Here is a 23,937-nt window from a genome sequence, read left to right as displayed (position 1 = left end):
GTCTGGACAGGTGGCGAATGGAGTTAATGCAGGTTGGATTGAATAAAAAGAAAAAAAAAAAGAAAAAAAAAAGGGGAAATTAAGGTTTGGATATTTTTGGTATTTTAAAATAATGAAACTGAATAAAGTATTTTTGAAAGTAGAACTTCTCTATATTATAATATATGATGCATTTATATTCTTCAAAATCATTAAACATGTTTTTAACTTTAATGTCCAATGTTTTCCAAGAAAAAAAAAAAACAAAGATTATATTATGTCCAATCAGTAAATTTTGTTGACAAACACATGCATGAAAATAATCTATAGTAAACATAATCACACTAGTCAAAAACTTCAAAATTTCCTTGAAAAAATTCTCAAATCACTTCCTCTGTTAGATTTGGCTAGGACCTTGAATATAATGCATAGATTTAAAATAATCAATATGTTTTTTTTACTGTAAGATCTTCACAAAATTTTTACCATATCAAATCCCTATATAATATATGTATATTTAGGCATACATTTATTCAGTTATCTCAATTTAAAAAAGAGCCCTATACTTTGAATCTAAAATCAGTCCAATGGAATATAGTGAAAAAAAAGGGTTCAAAATTTAATACAATGTACAAATAAATGTGATTTCCTTTTATCTCCGAGCTTATAGAAAAGGAAATGAACATTTTTCTTGTTCTGCTTGTCGTTTGTCAAATAGTGGTATCGATTTGGTATAGAAATATAACCCATAAAACTGTGTAGTGTACCGAATTTCTTTATATTTTAATTTTTTTTCTTCTGCTTCAGTCAGAAATTTCATTTCCGAGATTTCTCATGTTATGGACCTTCACTTTTTATTTTTATTTTTATTTTTTTAATATTATTACTACGAAGACTTGCATGATGGGCAGCACTCAGGGCAAGCCCAGATGTTGACTGGTCATATAGTCAAAACAAACAACGGTGGGCCTCACTTTAGGCCCGCTGGGGCCCATTGTTCCCAAACTTCCAAAACACTGCACACAACCGTAATAACATGACATTTTTGATAAGAATAATGCTACTAAATTGCTTTAAGCCACCTCAACGACGTCGTTTTTCCAAACCACATTATTGACGAAAAGCAGCTTAAAGATACACAAAAAAATCCTGAAAATTTTCTTCCATGTATATAATATGTAGTTTTTCACGTCCTCTTTTTCTGTCTCATCGCCAATGTGTGAAGCTACAACAAATTGTACTGTACTTTTCTGACCCTCAAAAGAAAAAAAAACAAAAAGAACATTATACAAATCTTCCATATTCCTGTGCCTCCATCTCCACCATTCACCTAGATATATGGCTGTTTATCAATTCTCAAACATAAAATTTCTTGTCACTTTTTTTTGTTTTTTCATGGTATAAGCATGATACCCCCTTTGATGTCGTTTTGCACCTCCTTTATTGTATTTATTAGTTTGTTTCCTTTTTTATTTTTAATCAAAACCTTATCTCTCCCTGTCTCCTCTGTGTAAAGGAAGAAGAACCACACCAAAACTCCCATTCAACCAAACTGATTAGACCTGTGAGTGTGAAGGAGAAAATTCACATCTCATGACTTGGAATAATTAAAAAAAATTGCACTTTGAGAGGATAATCTGGTCTTGTCTGGTCTGGTTTGGTCTCTTCTACTTCTAATTGTCTGAACTATTACTCTGAAGAACTTGCACATGACCACACCGTTAATTCCTGTCAAGTTTTCGACTCAACGATGCAGCATCCAATACCCCAGATGGGCTTTCAGGTTCTTCTGTGATCAAGTTTTTTTCCAAATCGTTGATCATTGCAAGACAGTGCAATACTCTTGACTGCAAAACATATAGAAAATAGAAAACACTGAGAAAAACACAAAGATTTATTTTTATTTTATTTTATAAAAGACAGCAAAATGAATGAAAGATCAAAGCAAGATTTAAGTCTCTTTTATTCTCTTATTTTTTTGTCCTGTTACCAAATGTTCTACTTTAAAAAACAATCACTTTGTTTCTTTTTTTCTTTTTTTTTTCAATTTATACCTTTCCTTCGCTTTTGAAACAAGACATTGCATCGTCAATTTTAGACACTGCTTGTTGCTCTCCTGAAATATAGAGTGCCACCGCTGCAGCAATCTCAGAAGGCCTGAACTGCAAGAAATCGATACCTGCATTCCAATTTTCCAGTCAGCCGTTGATCAAAATCAAAACCCCCCATTTATCCTTTAAGAACAACAATGTGGAAAACAAGAACAGCATAATCAGAAAAAAAGACCTCGAAGTATTCTCAATATGATGTGTACTGCTTTAAAGACATTGTCCTTTGATGGACATTGATCATCATTGAGTTTGCTTAGAAAGTAGTCAATATATGAGCATGGAGTAATGGATTTCATCCTCCATTTCAGGATGTGCAACACCAATCTTTCCATTCGATGTACGGATTTCGCTTCAAACAGATACTTGGATGGTACAACATCCTGACAAATTGACACATAGACAAACACAATTAGAATCTTAAACATTGGTAATCAAACAATGTGAATTCTTTGACATGATTTCTCTACCTGTAAATCCAAAGGGTGAGGCGTGGTAGTCTCCTCTGCTTTCATTGCTAATCGTAAACAGCTTAAAGCTAACAATTGGGTAGCCCATTTTGCATCTCTCTGCAGTACTCAATAGAAGAGAAAGAACAAAGGAAATCAAGGACTAAGATAATCAAAGCAAATAGAAGTAGAAAGATATTAGAGAAGCAAGATTTGTATTCAGTTTTCCAAACCTACAGGCAATGTATGAGCTGAAAGGAAGCGATCAAAGTAGTTCATAGATAGACAAAGACATAATGGTCCGAAACCGAAATGATTCCACGCCTGTTGTTAGAAAAACAGAAAAAACTCAAAATCAGTAAAACAAGTGACAGAAACCAGCAATTACAAGCCTACTTTTCCACAAGAAAAGTCAACTCTTCAAGATTTCAAGAAAAGATGACATAGAACTCAATTCACAAATGAGAAAACATAGACGTAAGTATTCAAATCCACTTTGGGATTAATCTACCGATTAATTTAGAAAACATACAATGAAATACGCAGTACAAAACATCGATTTTAAGAATTTGAGAAAAGTAAATAATTTGATTTGAGATTTTGAAAAAAACCCAAAACCCACTTCAAGAAACATGATTTACAGTCATAAATGCAAACACTTTACAATAAAGAATGGTTTTATGGGAAGTAAGCATAGCTCAATGCATATGAAACAGCGCAAAACTAAAGAATCCCATTTGAGAAAAACTAAAATTAGAGTTGGACAAACCTCCAAATTCCAATCCAGAGCATCGTTCCGAGCCGTCAAGTCCAAGTCTCCACTGTGCAGTCTGTAAAGGTAATCGTATTTGGGCAAATGCTCGCTCTCTTTCTCAACCATTGCTCCAACAGTCTCATCACTCAGTACTGGGAAATTCATCCAAGATTCGGATCTACTGAGGTTAAAACCCGGTTCTTGAAATCGGGTTTTAATGTTCTGCTCTTGGGTCACCGAAGAGATCGTAGAATCGTCATCATCGGAGGAAGAAAGAAAGGTTTCTCTACACTTAAGGAATGAGGTTGTCGGACTGTCGGAACTCTCTCCGCTAGAACTTCCAGAATTGTTGTCCGCCATCGAAACGCCCCCCAGAAGGTCTTTGGAAACCCAAGAAAATCGCATAAATTGGGAGTTTTATACAATGGGTTTTTATCAAAGATTTCAACTTTTCAAGGCGAGCATTCTAGTTTTACACTCAAAAATGAAAACCCAGAAAATGAAGAGAGAAAGTGTGTTTTTACAGTCCGTAGACACATAAACAGAGAGAAAATGAGAGAGAGAGAGAAGAGAGAGAGAGAAAATGACAAAGACAGAAAGAGAAAAAGAGGGTTAGAGAGAAGAGTAAGAGAGAGCAGTGTTGGCAAAGGCAAGAGCAGAAGCTTTATGTAGGAAATGAGCATGTGTTTTTAGGGTAAAGAGAGAGAGAGAGAGAGAGAGAGAGAGATTGGGGAGTGAGAAAGAGAAGGTTGCGGATTTGTAGTTGTAGGTACACAACAAAAATGGTTTACATAATAACCCCACAAAACAGAAACAATAAAATCTTTTCTTTTTTCTGTTGTATTTGGTATTTTTGCTTTTCTTTTTGACCCAAAAAAAAAAAAAAAAAAAACTTTACCATGACATCTGGATACCAAAAAAAATATCATAACAAAAGAGGTTTTTTCTTTTGAAGAAAACAAAAGAGATTATTTAAAAAAAAGGTTCTTCTTTTACAAGGATTATTTAGAAAACTCTAAAAAAACAAAAAAAAGAAAGATAATTGATTGACTTAGTTGAGTCAATTATCATGAATTGGAATTCAACTAAATACTTAAGCTTTTATTTGTTTTTATAAATTATAATTGTTTCAATCAATATTACTTAAATTTCTTTTTTACGTTTTAAGCAAATAAGGTTGTGGTTTGAATTTGATCAAACTAAGTAGAAAATCTGCATACCATGATTCAATTATTTGGTCAGTAAGTATCAAAGAAGTTTAATGCTATTTGGATAAAACAAAGAAAAATGAAATCTTAAATAAAATACAAGTTATTAATCAACAATGAATGTGAAACATGTAAGTAATTATGTATTTAGAGTATACATAGATTTGTGGGAAGCAAGAAAGGAATGTGGTTTTTTTTTTTTTTTTTTTTTTTTTGGGAGGGGTTTGCTAAAATTGATTACCAAAAAAGAAGACTAAGCAAGTTTTGGGTGTGAAAAACTAAGGCAATAGGCATGCATTACCCTCCAAAAATAACTTTAGACAAGCAATAAATTTGTTGAGGTCCTAATGAAAAAGATATGTAATAGAGGAAACTACTCAAATGACCAATCTTATCCCAGCATGTCCAAATATAAAACTTGTATATATATATATATATATATATATGTATATATGATTACCTAATATGCAAATAGAAATGTATGCATGATTAGAATAAAATTAGATAATTACAAACATAGCTAATTATTATATAACTAAGTCGCTCTTATCAGTATTATCATTATTTCTCATGGAGTAAGATTGAATAACTAAAATATTTATATCTTTCAAAAAAGAAAAAAGAAAAAAAAAACAGATTATCTAATATTTAGTATTATCATTGTCTTATCCATTTTTAATAATTATACATATATCTCTATTTTGAATAAAAGGAAAAAAAAATACATTTAAATAAAATATACTGATGATTACTAATGACGTGAATATGGTGATGTGAAAATACATTGAGAGATAGGCATATTAAATATGAGCAAAAAAATAAAAATAAAAATAAAAATAAAAATAAAAGTAGCATACAAGAACATGATTGAGTGGGTCCAAATGGTAGTTTTATTACAAACCCCTTTTAAATGTACACAGTGATTTCAAAGGAGGCCATTGGTCAAATTCTCAACATCTCTATTATTAGCTTACACTAATTGGACCTAACCTCAATGCATATGGCAAGACTCTGGCTCCTCATTAATGCTCTACCTTTGAAAGGAAAATTGCAAGCTATGTTTGTAGTAGGCTCCACTACAACAAAGACTTATAGGGATTTGCAATTAAATTTAAGAGACTAACCATCATTATTTACCAAATTATGGGTGAGAGAGAAAATATGAATCAGAACTATTAAAAGTTGTATAGCCAAACTCCCAAATGATCATGATTCTTATTAAATACCAATTATCTTTTTAGTATTTACATAAAAAAAAAGCTATATATATATATATATATATATTTTATATGTCAAATGATATTTGAAGATAACATAATTTTAATTAAATTTTCTGAATGAGTTTATTTTTACTGATGATTAAGTGTTTTTAGAATCAGAACAAAAAATGATTCTGTTTGGGAATGTTTCCGCATGAAGCACTTTCTGATTTGGTAATTTTCTAAACAATTATTTATTATGTGCTTTCATTCAGAATTAGATTAGTAATTTCTAAATAATCATCTATAATGTGTCCTTCATTCGGAATTACTTCTTTTATTTGGAATTACCAGATGGAAGATTTTTTAAAACAAAAATTAAGAAAAAGAAAATACTTTATGTTTTCTTTTGCCACACACTATAGAAAACGTTTTTATTGAATCTCTTATAGAACTTCAAAGTTATTGATAGGTCAAAGTTCCACAGTTAATAAGTAAATATCATTCCATTATCACTAAAAAATAAAAGGAAAAAATAAGGTAAGGTACGCAGTTATTATTCTGTTAAATATTTTCTGTCATTTTACTGAGGGAATAATTTTACCAAATAATTCGTTTCTATCAGACAAAGACCAATCTCCAACATGTATCCTCTATATATATATATATATATATATTTTTTTTTTTAACATTTTTAATCATATCATCTCTCTCTCTCTCTCTTTTACATTATAAACATCCAAAAGTGACAGATAATTAGGTGACCAAATGTGATTTAAATATACTATTAAAAATTAATAATTAACAGAACATGTTACTTATTACTATCTCTATAATTAATTAATAATAATATTATACAAATAATAATGGCAAAGAATGAGAATGAGTTTGTCACTTTCCGGGTTAAGGGAAGGGCATGGTCTGTGCAATCTCATAGAAGATGATCAAAACTAGCCGTTTTCTGCAGAAATCTCCATCATCATCCTATTTTGGCCTTTTATAACTAGTTCAGTCAAACATGTCCTCCCTAATAAATTCAATAATTTTGACTTCTCTATTACCTCATTTTAATCCATTTAAATTATTATTTTTGAGATTATAAAAGTTTTGTTTAGCATTTAAGAAAAAGGTATAAAATTGAGTTTCTCCCCAAAAAAAGACTAATAAATCAAATTTGCTGAAGTTTACATTCCTTTTTAATGATTTTTCTAAACTAATTTTCCAAGTATTGTATTTTATAAATTTATGTAAAAATTTTCACATTATTCCTCTTTCATGTCTTTATTCATATATATTATCGCCTGCCAAAAAAATCAAAATCATTTTAAGAATAACTCTTATAAAAATAATCTTACTATTTGAACTTGAAATGTATTAATAATATGGCTTAGGGATCGATAACCGTTATACCAAATGAAAGTTTAATATTCCATGCCAGTATGTCTACTTTTGTAACAATTATAACAAACGGAAATTTAATATATAATTTTTTTATTTGTGCAACGGAAACTTAATATTAATGGATTTGATAATTGAACCAAAAAAAATAATATATATATATATATTTATAAGATGGTGTATTAAGATCCAAATTCAAATTCAAAATTCAAAAAATGAGATGGCAAAAATTAATTGCATAAAACAATAGAATCCACACTTAGGATACTAAATCCCTGCAATTCATAAAAACAAACACCAGTAAATTAGTAAAATGGAGATCTAAAAGACACATGCTTTGGTCCCCCTTTTGTAGACTTTATACCAACACAAACTTCTAACCCTTTTTCTCTTCTCCTAGAGATGCTCTCTCTCTCCCCACCATTAACACTAAACCAATCCAGCTTTTCCACAAACCCCTTTATATTGGGTTAGCTCCCAAAAGATTCTAAAGAAGACCAAGCAAACATTTTCATTTTTATTTTTTACTTGTACAACTTTGCTAGACCACCCTAGACAACTTGTATTAGAAATATTTAATAGCAGCCTTATTTGGTCACTTTGTAAGAGATATTTAATCTTTCATGCAAAATTAGATTAGATTAGCAAAATTGTTCGTGGACCTGCATGGGATTGGCCTTGGTGGTCCAAACAAAACAACACCCTGTTTAGTCTTTAGGCTTGGCCTTATGTTTGAGATTCGAGATCTCGATAATGCTTCCCATGACACACACTCACACACCCTCCACTCTCTCTCAAATGCTGAGCCTCGGCATCAAAAGCATCCAGAAACAACAGCCCCATGGCTTTTGTGAGTTACTCCACGATAGGCGCTGATTGCTTCTATATAATATATACACACACACACACACACACACACACATTGCCTCTATTTGTCTCTCTTTGCTATACAACCTGTGAATCATAAATTCCTGTCTTTTATATTATATTATTTTTGAATTAAGAGTATTAGCGTATTAATTAGTAGAAGCTGCATTTGAGCTAGAAGCCAAAGGACATAGAGAATCCATTTGCCTGTTTCTATATCAAAATTCAGCAACCAAATTTCTTCATCATCCCCCAAGAGAATTTTTTTTTTCCCTTTTTTTTTCTTGAATCACAATGTATTTTGTTTTGTCGTTCTGTCTTGGAAATTCTTTGACTATAAGACTATCGATACAGGGACACAAGTATAAATTGATTTCTAAGTTTAGGGAGACCGTAAGTTAGAATAAATTACTTCGGATAAATTTAAAGTTTTAAACTTCCTCGCATGCACAAAGCTTGCCAGATAGTTCCATGTTAAGAATCTTGTACTAGTCACCAAAATACAAAGGCCTGGTGATGATCTTGACCCAAAAAAAATAAAAAAAAATAAAGGGATTTAGCATCATTAATTGAGACTCTAGTTTGTTTTTGGTCAAACATTAAGACTGGTGGATTCTTCAGCATTTCACCAGAGAAATGAAAAACAAAATTAGGCTTTAGTTATTGTGTTTTTAAATAAAAAGTCCCAATGGTTTTTCAAAAAAAGTTTTTAAAGGGATTATCTTCATGTTCTATCGCTTGGACCAAAGCAGGAGCTAGCCATGAATATCTTTTACCATGTTAGGGTTCATATAGAAGATGACCATAACGTATTACCAAAAACAAGAAGATGACCATAACGAGGTTTAAATGGATACAGAAATAAGATTTTCCAATTCAACATCAATCATTAATCTGGATTTTAGACCAACTTTAGTAACACTGACTTTATTGAAAGAACACTGACTTTAGTAACAACAATGATAAAAATGGTTATTTATTTATTTTTCTTTGGAGGTGGGAGTTTGCATTTATACCTTCTTGATTTTAGAGCTACTTGTGGCCATCATGCTAACAGCATGGGGGGCAAAAATAAAAAAAATTAGTGTTTTACTGAAAACCAACTCTATTTTTGGAATGCAAAGTAATTGTAAATTTGAACCAAAGAGGGGGCTAGTCACTAGCCATTAGAAGGTGGAGGGTGGGTGACATCTTTTATCACTTTCTCCAATCTGTCTCCACACCTTCAGTTGAGCAAGAACAATACTATAATTATGATGAGTAAACTCTGTTTAACCCAGAGAAAAAAAAAAAAAAGAAAAAAAAGGAAAGAAAAAAACAAAAAAGAAAAGAGAAAATATCAACATGAGTTCATGTCAAGCATATAAGAACATCAATGTAGCTGGTAACATCAGATTACAGAATATTTATGACATTCAAGCCCACCTCCCTCCAGGAGCATGACAATTCCATCACTCAAGCCTCATCTATCTGCTCCTGCATGAAACCCGACACGGTTATTGTTTAGGTAAATTTTACAAATACTGGAGTCATAAATTTGGTAAATGACCATGGCAGATTTAGAAGCCAGAAAGACCCAATCAAGAAAAGATTGTTTACGACCACACCGCATTTCTATGGTGCGAAATAAAGGATCCACATGAATTAAAGGATATTAAAATTTGCAGTTGAACATCCAAGATTGTTTATGAGGTTTTCAAGAAGTGAATCAGTATATCTATAATTCTCCCACCAATTCTTCCAAATTTTGTTCCCCTTCATTTAACAAACTAAGGACTGAATATGGACTTCTAAGTTCTAACTAATATTGTGCAGCCACAACATTAACAAATGTCCCAGTCATAAGTTGCACTGACCTGCATATCTGAAGTCCAAAGAGTGAGGTTGTCCCTCAACAGTTGCATGATAAGAGTGCTGTCCTTGTAGGATTCTTCACCCAGTGTATCGAGTTCGGCAATAGCTTCCTCAAATGCCTTTGGATGACAAAGAAACAGTTACAGGAAATCTAGTTGAACATAATGCAATATTTCATGTAAATCAAAACAGATACTGTTATTACAGCATTTAATGAAGAGAGTTATGCAAAATATACAATAAGCATAATAACAAGGTAGAATGTTTCCATTAAATAATCTGTTGTGTATTTACCATGCAGTTGTCATGTCTCTTTAACTGTCCATCTTTTTGTTTCTTTCTTCTTTAAATTTCTTTACTTTTTTAATTTTAAATTTGGTATGACATTAGAAATTAATTGCTCCAAACTATTTCCAAAGCTTTTAGGTGTTAATCTTACTGAACCAATTAGAATTTTAGTTAAGTCTAAACAAGCGTGTGTGTGAGAGAGAGAGAGAGAGAGTAGTAGAAATTTATGTGGTTTGGCAAACCTAACATCCTTGAAAAAGGGTGATTGACAATCCACTATCAAACTGTCATAACAAGGACTTTACTGCAACTGTCAATCATAGACTCACACACAAACCAAAACGTCTCCATCCATGGCAGAGAGAGATGGAAAATGCTCTACCAAACAAACACTACAACGATTTCCTGCAACGCTCAACCTCCCATACCCACAACCCAAAATCGAAAACCACAATCTATTCAAGTTCTCAAGTCTACTCCACTCTTAGACTCTATTAAACAACAGCTAATAGCCTTTCTATATGCTTAAGAAGAGCCTATACTACTAAGGAGTAAGAACACCATCAAGGAAGTCATAAATTTTCCCTTAAGCGTTATATTATAAAAGAAGAAAATCAAATACTAAATAAATTTATATTAGCAAAGAAGAAAATCAAATACTAAATAAATAAAAAATTGAGACATATTTGACCACCCTGGTTCAAACTCTCCAACTTCCAAAATAACATTAAGGGTATGACCTTAGTAGTGTAATCTTCTTGCATAAACTTTATGTTAGGCTACTCCTAACTCTTCTTGAACGTGAAACAACTTGTATAGGTTTAGGCTAACTCAACCTTGAGAGTAATTCTTAATTCCTTATTCTTCTACAAACCTGCTTGCACCTAATAATCTTCTCTCTTTCTCAGGACAAACCAATCAGAATGCTAACCAAATCTTGGTGATATTTGCATTTTATTCATACATTCAAATTCCACTAAAAGAAACTCTTTTAAGCCCAAGCTCTAAACTTTGACACAAAATTAAATAACATTGACTCGTAAATGCATGCCCGATCCCAAATAGAGCACCAAAGCTTTAGGAGTTTAACTGCAACGGAAAACAGGATTAAATCATCTTATTTTCACCAACGTACTGCACTGTAGGAGAAAATGGAATCTCAATGGGTGTTCCATAGACCATAAATTTCAGCTAGTAGTCCTCACTTAGATCCACTCTGATTTCCATAAGTCCATGGATCCTATATACACCATCATTGTAGGATATCTTCAAGATCCAGTTCCCATTTGAAATATACTCATCCTGCTAGGACACAAATAACCATTAACAACATTCATATGTTTCTATAAAGCTGCACCCTTTACTTCAGAACCACACTAAGCCTTTAATCTCAACTAATCAACACGGGCATCTGCATCCTAAATGCTTCTACGATATGGAAACTATACTGAGCCAAGTTTACATCCATATTAGCTGGCAAAAAAGTGGACCCACATCGCTCAAAATCCTACTCAATTTGTGCTCTTGGATTTGGGGAACTGGAATCTACCAATGCTTAATTTCTTTTTAAACCACCAAGAAATTTTCCAACATAGCATCATAAGTCAATTATTCTGTGCCGTAGCACTCCAATTGCACCTTCTCGAACATGCACATCACGAATTACAATGCAAACTATTCATTTAGCAGGTAAAAGAGGAAACTTTGTAGAAATAAAGCATGGTAATAAGTAACCTGTTTTGCCATGGTACAGGCTTTCTCTGAGGAATTGAGAATCTCGTAATAAAACACCGAGAAGTTAAGCGCCAAGCCCAACCTTATAGGGTGTGTAGGAGCTAGATCAGCTAGTGCAATATCCTTCAACCAAAAGAAAAAAAAAAAAAAAAACCATTTTTGTCAGTCTACAGTAAAACCCTTTAAAAAAAAATTTGAACAGAAAAAAAAAAATTTGAATTTAACCTGGGCAGCCTTATAAGCCAACATGGTATCCTCAGCAGCAGATTTTCTCTCATCCCCAACCTTGAACTCAGCCAGATAACGATAGTAATCACCTTTCATCTTCAAGTAAAAGACCTTAGACTCGCTGGTGGAAGCCGAAGGGATGAGATGGGAGTCGAGGAGTCCGAGGATTCCAGCGCAGACAGCCGAGAGCTCCAGCTCCACCTTGGATCTGTAATCCTTCACCAGCGTCACGTGCTCCTCGTTCTTGCGGCTCTCCTCTTTCTGCTCGATCGACGACACGATCCTCCAAGCCGCCCTCAGCGACCCGATCACGTTCTTGTACGCCACCGATAGTAGATTCCGCTCCTCCACCGTCAGCTCCGACACCCCTGGTTGACTGGACCCCACCACCAGCTTCTCCATGAATTTCACCATCTCTTCGTACCGCTCCGCTTGCTCCGCCAGCTTCGCCATGTACACGTACTGCTCTCTGCTTAGGGTTTCCGGTACCACCGACGCCATTATTGACACCAAAGCCAAAAACAAAAACACAGAGAGAGAGAGAGAGAGAGAGAGAGAGACAAAGACAGAGAAAGGAACGAAAAGATAGAAGAAAGAGTTTTTTTTTTTTTTTTTTTTTTTCGGGGGAATAATTTGAGCGAAAAATTTAAAATAAATTAGAGAAAAAAAAAATAAAAAAAGCAAAAAAGAGATTTCTTTAAACAGCCTGCGAAAATAAAAAAATAAAAAAAGAAAAAAATCTTTTGGGTGTGGGGGGTCTTAAATTACGAGGATTGTGTGAGTTGGGTTTCGGCTTTTGAGAGTGTTTGACGGCTTTTGTCAGGATTTTTCTCTTTTTTTTATTTTTATTTTTTAAACTCACCCGCTGAGAGTGCAATAAACTTAGATTACTCGCTCTGTTGAGGATTCATAAATTTTAACGACGCCGTTTTCGTGTATAGTGGACGTGACAGAAGGTGAAGGCGAGTGGTGGAGTGTGGTTTTATTTTTGTTTTTTGAGATAAACGTGATTGGTCGATAATGTACGAAAATGGGATAGACGCTGAGATGGATTAGAGTCACAAGCATTGAGCTTTTCCATTTACTCCCAAAAAGTAAAAGTCAAATTTCGGCGACGGCGAGATATTATATTTGGGTCTCTACGGGTCGGGTCGGCATTGCACATTGGATTTTACTGGGCTTTTCTTCTTATTTCTCTGGGCCCAGCTGTCTTTTCCTTTTTTTGGCCAATAGAATGTTTGTTTGTGATTATCGTTTTTGTCCAATTTTGTAGACGTAAATAAAAAAATAATAAAAAAACTTTAATTTCAATTTGTGTTATGATATTAAATTGACCAAGTACTCTCAATTACAATTTTTTTTGATTTTTTTTCTTGCTTGGTGACAGCTGGAAAGACACTCTTTCCATTCAGATCAGCATGGATTCTTCATTTCATTCAATTCAAAATTGTGTTTTTTTTTTCTTAAAAAAAAAAAAAATCTTATCAAACAAAGAAAAAGGACTTGATTCATTGCATACCTAATAGTTAGGTTTTAAAATATAAAACGTTATGAGATAAGGAATCATATCTTTGTTTTTATTGTTTTATTCCATTGCGTGAAGAAGTATTTTCATATTAGGTGGCTCCACGAGTTTGTTCGTAGTATAAGCAATGTGTTCGTAATTTCAATGATAATAATGATAATGTGAAAAAATAAAAAATAAAAAAGGTATACACATCAAAATTGAAACTGAAATGCTAGATTATGTCAGCCTTCTATTGTGAATGAGGTCCATACATGCTTATTTCGTATGCATTATGCTCATTATTCAATCAACAATCAATGTTTTAACTGTGTAAGATTACATCACTTTTAAATTGTAATAAATTCAAAACAAAATTAAATAATATAACAACGTACAATTAAATCTGACTTCTAACAAATAATTGTACTTCAAAATACAGAACAAATTTTCAATAAGTTTTTATTGCCTTCAAATTAAAAAAGGACTTTATAATCAAAATTCAATTCAAACAATGATGAACAAATGGAAACAATCTAGAATTTTTAGATTGTTGGATGCTTGAATTTTTTAATGAAGATTTCTATGTATTTTTTGAGTATGTTGTGTGTAGAGAGAGAGAGAGAGAGAGAGAGAGAGAGAGAGAGAGAGAGAGAGAGAGAGAGAGAGAGAGAGAGAGAGAGAGAGAGAGAGATTTAAAATCTAAAATCTAATTCTTTTATGTAGCTTTTGATGATCTTCAATCTCAATAAATCTATAACTCTTTCACATATAATTAATATGAATAAAATCCTCATCTCCAAAAAAAGCCAATCATATTTCCCCAAATATAATTAGATCTCTACTTTAATTGAAATTCTTGCAAGAATTAATTCCTTCGGCCAAATATTTATATATCTAATATTCATCTTCCACATTTGTCATATAAAAAATAAAATAAAATAAATTTATAAGCTAAGATCAATATCCTGTCTTAAAGGTTGTTCCTAACTCAAGAAAAAGACGCTTATAGACTCGACATTCTTTAAGATAAAAATGTTGTTCTCAAATTTGAGAAAAACAGGTTTTAGGCCCAACATGTCCGATTCTTTTCCTTAAAATGTTGATCCCAAAATGTTGATCTCTTGATTTGAAGAGCCAAAAATATTATATTTAAGCTCAACCTTCTTCCATCATAAGACTAAAAATATTAAATGGATCAAATAACTCATATACTAAAAAAAATTGTTCTTTCATATATCGATCTATGAATTTTGGCTATACCAATAATCTTTGGCCATCAATATAAAAGTTTTAGCCAACCATCTGTTGGCTCGATGAAAAAAACTTGTCCCAACGAATATCATTGTTTCTAGAATCGTTTTTCCTAGAATCTATCTTTTAAGCTTAGAACCCAATAACTTATTTTCTAATTTGGCCAAAAACAGTGGTAAAACACACTCTTCAATCTCTTCAATCTCTTCAATCTCTTTTGGTTGTGATGGAATATCTGCATTATTTTTTCAGATTTTTGGTCAATTATTGGTGGTCAAATTACCAATGCTTGTCTAGAGGTTTTGAATAATAATAGAGATTCTGGTAAACTAAATCACACATTAATAGCTATGATTCCGAAAGTTAAAAATCCCTTTTTAATTACTATTTCGATCTATTAGTCTTCGCAATCTCGTATATAAAATTATTGCTAAAGTTATAGTTAATCAAATGAAAGTGATTTTACCTTTGGTTATATCGAAGGAGTAGAGTTCATTAATGCAAGAACGACAAATGATGGATTTTGTCATGATCGCTTTTGAAGTAATGCATATGCTTACTTGTCAAAAAAGTGGTAAAAATTATTTGCTTAATTTAGTGAATGGGAAAATTAATGGAAATTTAAATTTGAACAAGGTTTAAGATAAGATGATCCATTGTTCTTATATTTACTTTGAATATGTGTTGAGTTTATCTTCTATATTGAAGATAGAAATGGCAATTTGCTCTGCACCACCTGATTTCTGCAATGCACTGTTCCTAACGGAATGGTTTTTCCTAAAAAATTGGGATAACGGAACGGATTTGAGGCAAAAGTTTAAAATCTGAACCGGAGATGGGGAATAAACACCCCATTCCGAACCCGACCCTGTATATATATATATTTATTTTTTTAATTTTTTTTCTAGTTTTATTTATGTAAAACATCATTTTTTTCTTTTATTACAAACTCCAACACTAAGCTCTCAACTTTGGTAGTCGACATTGATGTATTTTATTGTATTTTTGTTGCATTTTAGTCAATTAATTTACATTTTATTTATATTTTATTCATAAAAAAAAGTATATGAATGATTAAAAAAAAAAATGGGGAAAACCATCCCGCCCTGTTCCCGATTGGGGAATTCTTGTCCCCGCCCTGCCTATAAAGAAATGAGAAAAACTATGGGGACGGGATAAAAAATTCTCCGCGGGAACGGGAATGAAATTTTAAAAATAGATCCCGTTCTGTCCCGTTGACATTCCTAATTGAAGAAGACAAAATTAATAGGTTATATTAGCAACATTCAAGTTTTTAATGGAAGTTCACATGTTTCTCAATCTTTTTTTTTTTTTTTGGCAGCTTATATTATTCTATTTTCAAAGGCAATAAATAAAGAATGCCAGCAGATTAAGTGCATTTTGAATTCTTATGAGCTAGCATCAAGCCAAAAAATTAATTTGTAGAAAACAATGGCCTTATTTAGTCCTAATATTCCTTCTCAAGTTCAGGAGAAGGTTAGTAATTTAATTGATACTAAAGAAGTTGTTAGGCACAATAAGTATTTGGGTTTACCAATTTTAATTAAGACAAATAAAAATAAAAATTTCAAGTTTTAAGAAAGTGGATGATTGCTAAATTACTTGGGTGGAAAGCTAAATTACTCTCCAAGGCAAGTAAGGAGGTTTCACTAAAGGCTATCATTCAAGCTATGAACTTATAACTGTGTGAAGTTTTGGTTTGTTCAAGAGACTTGTTGATAGTTTGATGGCGTGATTTTGATGGAGTCATTCTTCTACTAGTAGTGGAATTAATTCGAAAAATTGGACTTCTCTATATCAACTTAAAGGTCAAAAGGGCATGGGATTTAGATTATTAGGAGAATTTAATCTGGCTTTATTTGGGAAGCAATGCTGGTGTCTAATTCAAAATCCCAACAGCTTAGCTATTAAAGTGCTAATGGCCAAATATCATTTTTGTTACCTGTAGATGCAGTTAGGGGAAGTCTAATACGGGGTCATGATGGTTTTAAGAAAGGTTGTATATGGATAGTGGGAGATGGAAAAGAATATTTAGGTTTAAAATGATACTTGGATTCTTTCAAGTAGTTCACTATGTGTGATTTTTTTTCACCCAATTTATCAATTATGAATCTAATATTACACATTGGAGGATAGAATGTCAGCTTAATATTAAGGAAACTATCTCAGCACCCTAATATCACTCATGCACGATCTGCCTAGCTGTAGCTGTTGTATCATTTTCCTTATCTGTCTATATCCTTATTTGATGATTTAGTGCAGCTGTATTACCTTGTTTAACTCATATGTAATTGTATATAATCTCCTCTGTACATTAATGTAAGAATAGGGAAGAACAGAGCCTTCTTACCTTTCTCAATTCTCTCAATATTCTACACTTAATGTATCACATTTTTCTTTAGTGGAACAAAATCAATCTTGGAAGTTCCAATAGGTGATCTTCTGGCCTTGAAGATTTAAGTGCTTAGTATTTTGATGATAACAATCACTATTTTGTAAACTTAGGATATCATATGGCTCTTAAGATGATCTGTGGTGAAAAATAAGAAAGTACTAGAAGAAGGAAGGACTGAATTTGTAGAGGGGTTTATGGAATATCAAAGTTTGTGATGTCTAATTTTTTACCCAATTTATATGTTATGGATCTAATATTATCCACGGGAGGATGGAATGTCAAAACAATCTTGGAAGTTCCAATTTAATTGTTTAGCATTTAAATATAATGACCATTACTTTGTAAAATCAGAATATCATGTGGCTTTTAAGATGGGGTTGTGATGAAAAATTAAGAAGTATTAGTAAGAGGAAGGAATTAATTGGGGGAGAGGTTTATGGAAAATTAAAATTCCTAATAAAATCAATATTTTCTTATTTGAGAGCTTGTAGTGAGGGACTACCTTGCTATAAAAAATTATTTCATTGGAAAATATATGAATGCCGATTCTGTTGTTGGTGTAAAAATGAATTGGAGACAATTTGCATTCATCGTGATGATGTTCTATTGCTAGACGAATTTAGAAAAGTTTTCATTTTCACTCGAAATACTAGATATTAAGTTTGAAACTTATGTTTTCTAATTTTAACTAAACTAATAGATCAACAAACAAATGTGGTTGCATACGTTGCTTGGGTTATATGGCAAGGTGAAATGAACTAATACACATGGTTTTGTGAAAAATGACTAGCTATTTTAAGAATGAACTCCTGAATTGCATTCAGAATTTGTTGAAGTTAAAAAACAAAAGGAAAAAATGGAAATTAGCAGGGGTTACTAGGTTTTCATATGTACTAGTGTTGGACAGTTTAAAATCAATGTAGATGTTGCTTTATTTAATGTTAAAATCAATGTAGATAGTGCTTTATCTAATGTTAATGAAGTGGTAGATATTGAAATAGCTATTTGTGATGATAAGAATAACTTGGTGGCTGCACAACCTATATCTTTAAATTTTTGTGTAGTCCATTAATAGTGGAATTGATGACAATTAGATAATCCATTACTTTTTGTAGGCAAATTGTTATAAACAGTGGAGAAATTGCGAGTCATTCACAGTTAGCTATTTCTATTAAAAATTCGATATGTTTTAGTAGTTTTTGGTGTCTCATATAGAATTATTGATTAGATAGTTATATATATTTTTAGATTCCTTTGAATTTTGGATGGATAAAACAAAAATAAGAAATATTGAGTGGTTAACTCAAGTTCATTAAAGTGATGTGATTACTTGCTCCTCTTCATAAAAGTTTCTTGTTCAAAGAAAAAAAAATTGAGAAGGAAAATAAATTTTATTAAATAAATCCACTTGTAAATTTTTTTTATTCAAATTCCTTTACCACAATATAAAATAAATAAATAAATAAGCATAAAATACTCTCTCTCTCTCTCTCTTTTATCATAGCATAAAGAACAATCTCTCTGCATGGCTTAATTTGTTATTTATTATAATATTGAACAAAAATTCGGTATGTAAAAATTAATCTCTTATATAACACTTTGATGCAATTTTTTTTTCAAAAAAATAAAAAGAAAATAATAAAACAATATGACGCAAATTCTATAAAGTTAATAAGTAAAGAAAAAGTTAGACCAACTGCCTTCAAATTATACCAATTTTAAAGAAAAACAATTATATTTTGAAAAAATTACATAAAACACCTCATCATATTTGTGTTTTAGTCCAACATTATAACGTCATTATGTCATGTTTGTTGATTGTTTACTTTTTTTCTTTTGTTGGTCAACAAAATAATTGATATTGTAATAAAGATAAAATATGAATGAGTGTCTATGCAATTTATGAGAATTCTTAAAAAAGAAAAACAAACATATATATATATATATATATACCACACATAGATTCAAGACAATATATAAGGGATCAGTTCCTGTGCAAAAGAGATTTAACAATTTTTTTAACTAATAATATTAGGCATTAGATTGGTTTAAATGGATTATAATTTTTAAAATTTATTTATTTATTTTTTATAATTGTTTTGATAAATAAAATAAAATGCTAGGAAGATCTGTTGAAAACAAAAAATTTGTCTAAAATGTTTGTCAATTCCTTTGCACAAAGAACCTTCCGTGTGTTTGTGTGTGTGTGTGTGTATATATATATACATAGATAATATAACGGGTAAAATAAGTTTGTTTTTTTTTTTTTTTTTTTGAAAGAAATAAAAAAAGGATGTTGAGCGGTGTAACTTTTTAGAACAAAAATTACTCAAAAAAGGGAAAAAATTAAAAAAAAATTGAAAAAAATTTTCTATTGGGCCAATGAAATGTGTCACTAGGAGTGCCTAAGAATAAAGCATAGGCCCCATAGTCAAGGAAGCTGGACTGGGCCTAATTTTTTTTTGTTTTTTTGTTTTTTTGGTGCTAATTCCCAAATAAACCCTAGCCACGCGAACTGTGTGTATAAAAGTGGTGCCAAATTCCAATGTCCTAGTTTCCTCGACCTCTCGCACCGCTTTAGCGAACCGAGTGTGAGAAGTCTCAGTCTCCAGGAAATGGAGCTGTGCACAGCCCAAGCCGTCTCTAAGCTTCCACACACGTCCAGCCAAAGGCTCTTTATCCCAAACCCTCCAAACCTCCGTTACAAGCCCTCACTTCTTCCCAGACGAACCTCTCTATCTCGCACCAGTCGCTTTCTAAACTCTCGTACGTTCTTCACCCACTTTAACGCTCACTAGCAAATCGAAAACGAAGCTCCAAGCTTCTCTTCGTTGCGATTCGATTTTATCACAGTCTGTTTCAGTACCGACATTTTTTGTTGGGGATTTTGTGCTTTGATAGATTTAGTCAGCATTTTGTTTTTTTTGGCGCATATATTTTTGATTTTTTTATGTTCCGTGAAATTTTGTTTGAATACACATTTGGTGTATATGTATTTTATTATTTTTTTTGCAAGCTCAGTTGTGGAATAGTTCGTTTGTGACCTTATTATTAATTTTGGTTGTCGTTTTCGCTGTTGTCTGTCTTTTTGCTTCTGAAGCTTTTAATGAGTCGATTTTTTTTTTTTAATAATTTACTGATTTTGATTCATATAAAAAATACAAGAAAATGCGGATTAAAAAAAAAATTTGTTGCGAATATTAAATGTCAATACAAACACATATTCATTTGGGATTTTAGTATGCTGCATATTTATGCACATTGTTCTTTTAGATAGATTTTTGGTGCTTCTTTAGATGTTGTTGCTTTTAGAATTTCAATGACCCCTTTATGAATGTATTTGTTTCCAAATTCTTGATAAACTTGTGCTGTAAAAATTTGATCTCAATATTATCAGCATATTGACAGTAGTGTGTGTGTGTGTGTGTGTATATCATATATATGTTGTGTTTTTTGGTCACTTAGTAAATGACGGGTTTTATGTCATTATGCATTTTGTTTGGGTTGGTAATATGGCTGAAACTAACTGGCTTGTTGAGAAAAATTGTCTGTCTTAGAGTATAAACCCGTTTGTAAATTTGTTGTTTTGTTTCGCAGGGTTGCGTTATTTCTCTCACTCCTTCCCAAGAGCATCAACATCAGAAGAAACCTCAAATGGAGTGAATAAGTATGGTGGTGAAGATCGTGATGGTGTGGTAACCGTGGAAGATGTTCCACCAGCTGGAAGAAATGTATATAATGTTACCCCAACATCACAAGCACCAGAAGCACCTAAAGAAGAGTCCAATGCAGATGGGCAAACGCAGACATTTGAGATTTTGGATAATCTTAATGTAAGAAACTATATAAATCTCAAGAATTTTCTTTTTATGTTAGTATGTTAGTAGTGCCTAAGGTAAATGTGGTTTGATAGAATATAGAAATGACTGATTTTACTAGCCACAATGGAATTTACTTTTGAGAATATGGTTGTTTTATAGCTAGTATGGAACAAGAAACTGATCAGCTAATTGAATTTTCTGTGTCCGGGCAAAAATGTTACATTCTTCTACTTCATATTATCTTCACTATTGATTTATGTTGGGTACAAGATCCTGTCTACATGCCAGAGTTTATGATTTCCTATTTTAATTTCCATTTGTTAATTTTCGTTTTTGTTTTTGTTTTTTTTTTTTTTTTTACTTTTTTCCCCTAACATATCATTGCAATCAAATTAACTTTATGTTTTCTTTTCTTTTCTTCTTTAGATCATCATAAAAATTTGGCTTAGCAAAATAGCGAACTTGGTTGCCATGATGATATCATGTACTAATTGAGAGTGTTATTACAATGCTCAATGAAACGTCGACAATATGTCGATCTGAGCGGTTACCTGAGCAACTAAGCTTGCTAATAGTTTTCATCCTTTTCAATACACTTAGTTATAATTCTTGATTTTTTTTCGTTTAACTAAGATGTGAACTTGTTGCCATGATGATGTCATGAACTGGTTGAGAGTGTTTACAGAATGCTCTGTGGAACTTTGACATCTATGTCGATCCTGAGCGGTTACCTGAGCAACTTAGTATGTGAATGTCAACCTCGTTCAATTCTCATACCTTTTTTAGATTTTGACATCAGCATGTTCTATGTTTTTGGAAACATAAGAATGGTCTTTCAAGTCCATTTTCAAATGCTTCATCTTGAAGCTTGTCTCTATAAGTCTTTTGCTGTGGCATGTTTATAACTTTTTGGTGTTTTCAAAATTTTGCCCTTTAGATATTGGAGGGTAATGTCACTGAGTTGATACAATATTTTTCTTCCATCGTCTTCATAAGTTGTACAAAAATTTGGTTTTCTACTTTGAATCTCTCGATTTCTTCTTCCATATTTGCTTTTTGGGTTTTCAATAATATTTTGATACTTCAACAATGATTGCATTTTTTAACTCTAATTCCTCTATAACTGTTTTGGATGGTTCATTGTTAACACTTAGTGCTTAAATATGATAGTCTTAAATTGAAATGTTGTACGCAAGTCATTGCTGTGATGAGCGCTAGAATCTCATGAAAGCTCTAGTTTAGTTGCTTAATGATAGATTCGCCTGAGCGGTTACCTGAGCAACAGTAGAGTTCTCTTAACCTATATTTATTTCCATCATGATTTTGAATTCAAATGCCCCTTCAGCACAACATTCGATAATATCATAACTTGAGCGAGCCTTGACCATTTGCAGTTTGACTCTGGTGATACATTTTCTATTTTGTTCCTTGGTGGTGGCGCCTTGGTCGCCCTCTGGCTTGCATCAGCTATTGTTGGTTCCATAGATTCTATCCCCTTGGTCAGTATCCATTCATTTATGTTATTTAGATCTTGGATGGTGTTATGCGGTTGAGATACTGATATTGCCAAATTCCATCAAATCAGTTCCCCAAGTTGATGGAAGTTGTTGGACTTGGCTACACAGTGTGGTTCACATCTCGCTATCTGATATTCAAGGTAGGAATGCTAATTTTTTCCAATTTCTTACAATGTTCCATGTTTTGGGAGTAAGCTAACTGGTGATTGTTTCTTTTGCAGGAAAGTAGGGAAGAATTGGTTTCTAAATTTCAAGAGCTTAAGCAGCAGGTTCTCGGATCATCTGATGATTGATGAGGGCTGCTCTGATGTTGCGATGTATGTTTGGTGGACGCAGAGATAGATCACTGCAGAGCTTAAGCTTGTTCTTCAGTTTAAAGCCGATAGGCGTTATACATTGTTTCTATTTCCTCGTCCATATGTTTTTTTCTCTTCCCCACCATCTTGCCAGTAAATATTCTGTAGTTCTCTTTTTAATACCTCTGTGTATACGTGGATAATACCCAAATTTGCTTCTTGATTAGGAAAAGTTTTCAGTTTATGAAGAGAGAAAGATTCTAATCCTTGATGGATAAGTTGTTTATTTATTTATTTATTTTTAAATTTTTGGGTTTTTTTATTTATTATATATATATATATAGTGTGTGTTTGATTTTGATTCCTACTGCAAAGATTGGCAATATTTGCGATGTGTAGTATAAATCAAATAACTATTCAATATAAACCGAATAAATATTCAAATATCTAGGATTAAGAATAACCAGAGAAGCCATGTAAACAAAGTCAAAATATCTGCTCTGAGTTTGATTGGGATTTAACCATAATTTTTGTAAACATGAAAAATGGGGGATGCCATTTTGAATTAGAAACTGAAGATTGAAAAGCAATTTAATAGTTTCGTATTAATCAACGAATCTTATTAAATAAAGGAAGAGAAAATAAACAAAAAAGAAGTAGAATTTCATGTAAAAGATGTTAATATAAAATGAAAAAAATCAGTTTTTATTGGTGCTATGCCAAAAAGAAACATCTTTTTTCTTCTTCTTCTTCCTTTTATTTTATTTTATTTTTATTTTTGGTTCCGTTTCCTTCTTTGTAATTTGCAATTTGTTTGGTTTCAAAATTTTCTGCTAATCTTTGCCACCTAACAAGCAGCAAGCTAAAGCACCAAAGAAAAGTGAACTGGTGAAGGTGGGAAAAGATTTATGCATTAATTTGCATTGAAAGTCTTTTTAGAAGCACATGCAAATCACCGTACCAAATTAAATACCAGAAGCTGACCTATATAAATATATTTTGGACAGTAAAGATTTGCTACCTCATATGGTCTAGCTTCTTGTACACATTATTCTTTTCTAGC

At 32.0% G+C, this 23,937-nt stretch overlaps 2 protein-coding genes, 3 non-coding genes and 1 pseudogene across 6 annotated transcripts; 4 read left to right on the top strand and 2 right to left on the bottom strand.

The window, feature by feature from the left end:
* Window positions 1–1,126: 1,126 nt before the first annotated feature.
* On the bottom strand, window positions 1,127–4,035 carry LOC107407310 (cyclin-D4-2-like; annotated as a pseudogene).
* A 5,156-nt stretch (window positions 4,036–9,191) lies between these two features.
* Window positions 9,192–12,788, bottom strand: LOC107425173 (14-3-3-like protein G-BOX factor 14 kappa). Of its 2 annotated transcripts, none has more exons than XM_048479240.2 (4): window positions 12,064–12,788; window positions 11,839–11,961; window positions 9,819–9,935; window positions 9,192–9,432 (listed from the first exon to the last, which is right to left on the bottom strand). In XM_048479240.2, exons 1-4 carry the CDS (start codon window positions 12,565–12,567, stop codon window positions 9,418–9,420), a joined length of 759 nt encoding a protein of 252 aa, XP_048335197.1. In that variant the 5' UTR covers window positions 12,568–12,788; the 3' UTR covers window positions 9,192–9,417. The 2 variants fall into 2 exon arrangements, with proteins under 2 accessions (XP_048335197.1, XP_048335196.1); XM_048479239.2 differs by having other exon boundaries at window positions 9,192–9,438; window positions 12,064–12,785.
* Window positions 12,789–19,758: 6,970 nt separating this feature from the next.
* Window positions 19,759–23,180, top strand: LOC107425143 (protein CURVATURE THYLAKOID 1D, chloroplastic). The gene is made up of 5 exons (XM_016035083.4): window positions 19,759–20,006; window positions 20,838–21,073; window positions 22,456–22,560; window positions 22,647–22,718; window positions 22,800–23,180. Exons 1-5 carry the CDS (start codon window positions 19,856–19,858, stop codon window positions 22,869–22,871), a joined length of 636 nt encoding a protein of 211 aa, XP_015890569.3. The 5' UTR covers window positions 19,759–19,855; the 3' UTR covers window positions 22,872–23,180.
* On the top strand, window positions 21,528–21,620 carry LOC112492669 (small nucleolar RNA snoR128). Its single transcript, XR_003057116.1, has one exon. It is a non-coding gene; the product is annotated as a small nucleolar RNA snoR128 (small nucleolar RNA).
* LOC112492670 (small nucleolar RNA snoR128) lies at window positions 21,706–21,800 on the top strand. Its single transcript, XR_003057117.1, has one exon. It is a non-coding gene; the product is annotated as a small nucleolar RNA snoR128 (small nucleolar RNA).
* LOC112492671 (small nucleolar RNA snoR128) lies at window positions 22,261–22,343 on the top strand. Its single transcript, XR_003057118.1, has one exon. It is a non-coding gene; the product is annotated as a small nucleolar RNA snoR128 (small nucleolar RNA).
* Window positions 23,181–23,937: the final 757 nt, after the last annotated feature.

The sequence above is a fragment of the Ziziphus jujuba genome, chromosome 7 (genome assembly GCF_031755915.1).
Source record: "Ziziphus jujuba cultivar Dongzao chromosome 7, ASM3175591v1".
In the NCBI taxonomy this organism is placed as follows: domain Eukaryota; kingdom Viridiplantae; phylum Streptophyta; class Magnoliopsida; order Rosales; family Rhamnaceae; genus Ziziphus; species Ziziphus jujuba.
This window is presented reverse-complemented; position numbering and strand designations above follow the sequence as displayed.